General features: G+C 28.5%; 1 protein-coding gene across 1 annotated transcript; it reads left to right on the forward strand.

The window, feature by feature from the left end:
- Positions 1 to 6,216: 6,216 nt before the first annotated feature.
- On the forward strand, positions 6,217 to 6,960 carry LOC150033271 (uncharacterized). The gene has a single exon (XM_090305870.1). The coding sequence runs from the start codon at positions 6,503 to 6,505 to the stop codon at positions 6,830 to 6,832; it is 330 nt and encodes a 109-aa protein (XP_090161996.1). The 5' UTR covers positions 6,217 to 6,502; the 3' UTR covers positions 6,833 to 6,960.
- The last annotated feature ends 360 nt before the right edge of the window (positions 6,961 to 7,320 follow it).

Here is a 7,320-nt window from a genome sequence, read left to right on the forward strand (position 1 = left end):
AAATCTGAAAGATTAATGAACAAAAAGCTAAGTGGAAAAGGGTTATTGGAAGAGGAGATAACAATAACAATACATGAGGAACCAGTGTTAGAGAAGTTACTTGGTTTGGTGGATTTACTGCGAGGTCAAGTAAGACAGTTGTCCAAAATATAGCCACGTTTGTGGCAATACCTGCACTCAGTTGTCGAACAATTTGTAAAGCTATGATCATGTAATTTACAATTCGTGCGAAAGAAAGACTCATAAAATTTTGTGATTTGAAACAATCAAGAACTAATTGAAATAAATAAGCAGGTGAACTACATAAATTAAATTTAACTGAAGAACAAAGTCAAATCAGATGGTGAATAAGCAAATGCATATTCAAGTGATGAACGTCTCTGAGCAGAGTAATCATATCTGATAAGCAACATTTGGACCAACAGTAAGTAGTTTCGATGAAACCCAACAAACTGAAGGCTGTTTGACAGGTGTCAGGACTAGGCAACAATTGTTGTGCACAAACTAAGAAGGATAGTGTTGCCAAGGGAATAGAGCACTGGAAACTAAGTAGATCTAAACTTAATGACTTGAATGTTCACGAAATAGGCGGTGTGAGGTCGCAGGTAGAACATGGGTGGCCTTCGATGGTAACAACGACTAGAGTATGATCAAAATAAAACCCTAAACTTTGATACCATATTGTATTTTGAAATAGTGTAAACTATAAAAAATAGTAAAAGTAAAAATATGCACAAAGGAATATTATAAGAAGGAAAAGTCTAATAAATTGGCTAAATTTCAGCTATTGATATAATATATATACGTTTAACATATATGTTATATCGACTCTTTAACTTCATATATCTTGAAGTCTTTTGATAAGTATGAAAATTCTTAAATCTATTTTCAAAGATTCTTTGGTTTACTAGAGGTTTAGTTGTCTTAGTCAAAATTCATAATTTTATCTCATAAGTCTTCAAGATGATAGGTATGATAATTGGTAAATCACTTGACCATTGACAAGTGTGTCTTTTTAAAATAAACAATTATATATGTTCATTTCTTATCCTCTCAAAATGCTTAAAGTTGTAATTTTATTTATTAGCCTTTAAAGTCAAATAACATATACTTAATTTCAATATACATAAAAGTAGGACCAGCTTAAGTTGTAGACAAGTGAGGTAATCGTCTAAAATTCTCATTTAGAAAAGCCTATGTATATATATATCAGTATCTATTTAGTTTAATTTATAATGAAATTAAATTTAAAATATAAAATAATATTTGAAGACCTTTCATATTTCTTTTTTTTTTTTTTCAAAACTAAAATCCTTTCAGTTTCTCTCATAAATATATTACGTATGATAGGTTAGATTCATTTAAAGTTGAATTCTCTCCCTCTCTCTAAATCTGTCTCAACTCTCAAATTTTCATTTATATTCTGTGTGGCCTCACGAGTTCAAATGATTATCAATTGCTAGAGCATAAATCATTTTCTTAACTCAATCCAACTGCTTCAAAGTTCCAGGTATTTTTCGTTCAAATTTTTTTAGAGTTATGCAACATATTTATTCTTTATTTTCTTTGTCTACAAAATGGTGAAAACTTTTGTTAAATCACATGACCAACTTGACTATCAAATCACTATCACAAATACGACGAGAAACTTAAATTGAAAGTGTTAAAGCAATAAGATTTCAAGCGCCTCAAATAAGAGACACTTTATTAAAATTAGGAGTAACTAGTGAAGATCCTAAAGTGAAAAATGAAACTAATTGTTCAGCTACCTATGAATTTGAAAATTTTGAATTCTTGTTAGGCATGACTATATGGTATGATATTTTATTTGCTGTAAATTCTGTGAGTAAAGTCTTACAATATAAAGATATGCATATTGATGTTGCTTTAGATCACTTGAAAGATTTAGTTTGATTTTTAGAAAAATATAGATAAAATGTATTTTCGTGAAAGAAGAATGATTCAAAGAAAAAACAAATAATTTGATGGGAATGTTGATATTGAAGAAACACGATCACCTGAAGATTCTTTTAGAATTGATTACTTTTAATATATTGTTTATAGAATATTATTAACAATACCAGTAATAGTTGCTTTTGCTAAAAGAAATTTTTCAAAATTAAAATTAACTAAATATTATTTAAGGTCAATTATGTCATAAGAAAGATTAAATAGATTGACCATATTATCCATTAAAAAAGATATATTAATGAACTTAGATTATCAAAATTTAATAAATAATTTTGCATCTCAAAAAGCAAGAAAAATAAATTTTAGTTGATATTTTCTGTACGAAAGTCTTTCTATCAAAATTTTGCTTAAAATCTCAATATGATTTCGAGCCATCCTTACATAAAAGCGATTAGATAAATATAAAGTGTATATAACTTACTTGCCAACGAGCATTACACGTTTTAAAGAATAGTATATTTATAAATAATGGTTATTAATTGTATTATATAAAAGTGTGAAAGAAACCATAATTCTATGAAATAATGCTCTCAAAATGAGATACTCTAATCAACAATGCTAATTATTGAAAATAAATAAATAAATCAAGAAAATTTAAGGTTAGTTTGGTTTATGAACCAGGGTCTAAATTCTTGAAGTGAAAATGCAAGTAAGATGCTTGGTGAATATTTTCTTACAAAATTTATATTTTATACTATATATTAAATTTTTTAGTCATTAAACCACAAATCAAACACATGCTACACAAACTCAACTTTATATAATTCATTATTATTTGGTGCCATTTAAATTATTGTTCCTCAAACTTTTACATGGTTTTCTTATTCATAAAGATTAAAAAAACATTTTTTTGATATTAAATTTTCATGGAAGTAATAATTTAGTTGTTGTTGTACTTTAGATTATAACCATTTAATTAGTACCTTTTTAATTTTATAATAATTCAATCTACGAACCTTAATCTAAAATGATTTAGTCTCTTATGCTTTAACAATTGTGGCATTTTAAGTTAATTATCATTAAAAAAATCAAATTAGATATTTCTTACATATGTAGATTGATAAGTTTATTAGAGATTAAATAAGTCTATAAAAAGAAAAGAAAATAGAGATTAAGTTGTTACCTGATAGAAATTAATATATAATTTTGATGGAAGTTTTTACAATAAGAATTAAATTGTCACAAAATTTAAATATTAATGTTAAATCATTTCATATTAAAGTTGAACTAAAATGTTATAAATTAAAATGGTTAGTACATATCGTTCCTAAATTATTAAAATGTAAAATTTAAGAACTAAATTACATTTTTTTTTTTTTGAAAGTTTAGAGATATAAATATTTTTAAACTTAAGTCTACTTTAGTCTTTAAATCTTTTAAAATTAATTCGTACATTTATTTACAATTAAGAAATGAAAAACATGGCTTCAAATATAAGATGGAGCTTCAAGCATGGCACAGATTTAAGTTAAATATTTATATAGTAATAATGGAGAAATACTGGAACGTTTTAAAAAAGTTGATTATTATAGTTGGGTTATGATAGTTTGTATTTGAAGTGTAGATTATTTTAATTTGAATTATAATAGTATATGTTTGAGGTGTAAATTATTTTAGTTTGATAAGGAAATAGTAAACATTGTAGCAAAAAATATAAAAATGATAAATGTAACAAATGAGAATTTTGAAATATTGTGAACTGTAGTTAATTGGAGAATATAAAATAGGATTTATTATACTAAGATGTGGTTATAATAGTCTTAGGACAGTTGGTTGCCCCAAGTATACCCTTAGAGCGTTGAAATTATTGGACAAAATTAAAAGAAGTTGAGGGACTATAATGAACGGGTGCATTTAGATTGTGAAAAAAAATATTTTTCAAAAAATTCATTTTTATTTAAAAAATTTAGATAAAAGTTGATTAAAATACACTTGACTATTTTGATAAAAATTGATTAAAATACACTTGACTATTTTGAGTGTTTTCAAATACTTCAACATCTTTTTAAATGATTTATTATTTTAATTAAACAATTAAAAATATATTTCAAATATACCCAAAAATTTTCTTAAAAAAACTAGAATTATGTTTATGTGTGATAAAGAAGCAATCATCTAGTTATGAATAGAAAGGGAAGAGAAAGACAAATCGAAAAGATTAAATTATAAATTTAGTCTTATAATTTTTTTTAAAAAAATTATGATTTGATCCTATAATTTTAAAAACTAATATTTAACTTTATAATCGGATAAAATCTCATAATTATTTTTTGTAAGTTGATAAAATCTTTATATTGTATAAAAATTTTATAAAATTGTTGAAACTAAATTGTTGTTATAAGAGCAAGCCACAAGTAAGGAGGGAAGAAAAAAAAGATAAGTAATATTTAGTGGATCTAATTTTGTGTATCTCTTCATCATTTACATAAAAAAAAAAAAAATATTTTATAAAAGAAAAAAAAGAAAAATTGTCACTTGATAAATTATTATCGAATAATTTAGTAAGATATACAAAAATAGATATATATAAGAGGAATGGGAAATATTTTTGAAATAAGAATAGGTGGGTGGCCTATTCAATCAATTAGATTAGGAATCAATTCCCTTTTTATAACCCATGCGGGACCCACTCATGTGCAGTGCTGTCGTATTTTCTAACATCCATCATTCTTGCCTCTTGCTTTTTGTTTCCCCTGTAATCAACGGCTCTGATTATCTTCTTGAAATGCGAATGGACGCCCCTGATTTGCAAGTAAAATAGACCGGACCCGACCCGATTTCATGTCCTGTGAAAACGGGCATATGGCATATTTATAGGCTCCACAAACGTCACTTAGAGAAAGGCAAACAAATATATACCCACACCCACACTTCTCATCCTCAACCACATGCATACATACACACACCCACCTTAATTTCTATTTTCCCCAAAATCACATCCATTTTTCATATTTTAATATCTATATATACAAATTTCATCAAGACTACTAATCCACTAATTCCTATGCAACATGTACTACTCTCTTAGGTATACCAAGCCACGATTTTGAACATAAATTTAGACTAACCTCCATGGAAGTGAAGGATTGCCCTAGAGTTTTCTATTATTCCTTTATATCATCGGATTAAAAAGGGGTTGAATCAAGGTGGACATCTAAGTTCTTATCATTTGATATAGCTTCTAAAGCTCAAGGTATGGAGTTGGTTGCGCTTGAGCTTTGATTGATCCAACGGAGTGTGCTTGAGTTTAGGCATATCTCTCTCTTTGACATTTTCTCTTCAATTTGCTTTAAACATTTAGAGTATATCGTTGAGTCCAATTTTAGAAATAAATTGGAAGTATATAGAAAAATAAAGATTAAGATGATGAATCTACCATAGAAGCTAAAATTTTAAAAGAAAAGTAAAAGAAGAAGTAATTTAAATTGACACATGTTTTTTTCCTAAATATTGTTGGATTTTGACAAAATATTAGAAGAGGAATTGTCTCAAATTTAAAAGTGTAACACCCTAGGTCCAAGATTCGAATAAGAATTTGACACCTTATTTACTCAGACATTCCCTTGCATCCCTTGCAAACTGACTCGTTATTCTCTTGTGCTTGCAAGACTGAAAAAACTATCCTCACAAATCAACACTGGTCCTTTTAGCATGTTTTGTTCTCACTTACGTGCATCCTAGGAAAATTTCCAAAATGTCACCTAACATAGGATTACTCCAAGCTGAATATGCTTAACTTTAGAGTTCCTATGATTGAATCACCGAAAAGGAAGGTACATCTTATTAGTATAGGTAGTAACTTTCAATTCTTTTAAACTTTTCTTAACTATACTTTCATGTCCTCAGGATCCCCCTCATTTAGATATGGTCTCGGTTCATTCATGTTTCCCTCCTAAACTCAGGTCGTTATAGAAAGATTTAAGAAAGTAATGGTTTCAAATACTACAAAAGTTAAGAGTCTAGTCCAGTATACTAATTCAATTGTGTGAATAATATAATGGTTTGAGAGAGTGTTTTGTAATTGGTGTCCCAAAGAGATTCAAATGTGATTGTAATAATTTTTGATATAGTACTTTTTTTTTAATATGTACTAATCTTTTCGACAGTTTTGAGTTTATCCACATCAATTCCTTCTACTTATTCCTACCGTAATAGTGGGAGTTTTTTTTTTTTTTCAATAAAACATTTATTTGTTTATTTTGGGAGTTATGGATGATGGCCTTTAAAAGGAAGTGGGAAGGCTGGATAGACTGGCCAAGTAGCATTAACAAAAACACCATTAGGACCACACACACACACCCCCCCAAAAGAAAAACCCCCAACTTGATAATACTTTTTCCCATTATCAAATCAAAATCCCCACCCCCCAAGAAAAATACTTCCTCCCATCATCTCTCTTCTCTTCACTTTCTTCAAATTATATTTCCTCCATACCAAAAACCCCATTAATTTAATCCTCCATTTTTCTTCTTCCCTTCTTTGATCTCTAAACCAAACATACATACACATACATACATATATACACATCATCATGTGGCGGCTGGTCGCAGCTATTCGCCCCACCCTCCACAACTTCACTAACAGCCACCGCGTTGCCGATGAGAGCATGTTCACTACAAGTGATCAGTTCCCCATCTACGCCGCCGCCAACCACCACCACCACCGCCGGTCTTTCTCCGCCGCCATCTTCAGCATCATTCGTGCCCCTTTCTCTCTTCTCTCTTGCTTCGCTCCACCCGCCGCTGTTCACCGCTCCGCCGACGCCTTCTGGCTCTCCGGTGACCACTATTTTGCCTCTACCATATCCGAGACCAACCACCTTATGGTAAGCGACGGCATGCGTTACGCTATATTGATGTAGAAGCTGTAAAACTAACATTACAAGAAAAAAAAAAAATTAGAACTACTTTTATTTATTTCGGTTGTAGTGAGAAATAATCATTTGGTTTCTTTATTTTGGGTTAAATTTGATTTTGTGTTTGTTTCTAATTTTTTTATTGTTCTTGTATTGTTTTTTAGACCACCCTGATCCCAATCTCATAATTAAATTAAATTAAAAAAACATTTTACTATAGTTTCAAATTGGTTCAATTTTAATAATTATAATTTTAATAAATCTTAAATTTAATCTCAAAATTAATTTGGACAAAAATTAGTTAAAAATAATAAGAAGAATAATAATTACAATAGGTAGTACTTTTAAATTAATAATTAAATGTACAACCATATTTTTAAATAATTACAAATATAATAAAATCTATTAGTGATACATTCTATCATTACGATATAATTTGTCACTTATAGACTTCAAGAGCTGGTTTAAATTCTGCTATATCTATAAATTCTTTT

Source organism: Benincasa hispida, chromosome 10, assembly GCF_027475165.1.
Source record: "Benincasa hispida cultivar pf3 chromosome 10, pf3_genome.v1.1, whole genome shotgun sequence".
NCBI lineage: Eukaryota > Viridiplantae > Streptophyta > Magnoliopsida > Cucurbitales > Cucurbitaceae > Benincasa > Benincasa hispida.

Excerpts from the sequence above, each read along its gene's own strand:
- LOC150033271 (XM_090305870.1), top strand. The coding sequence starts at position 6,503 with ATGTGGCGGCTGGTCGCAGCTATTCGCCCCACCCTCCACAACTTCACT.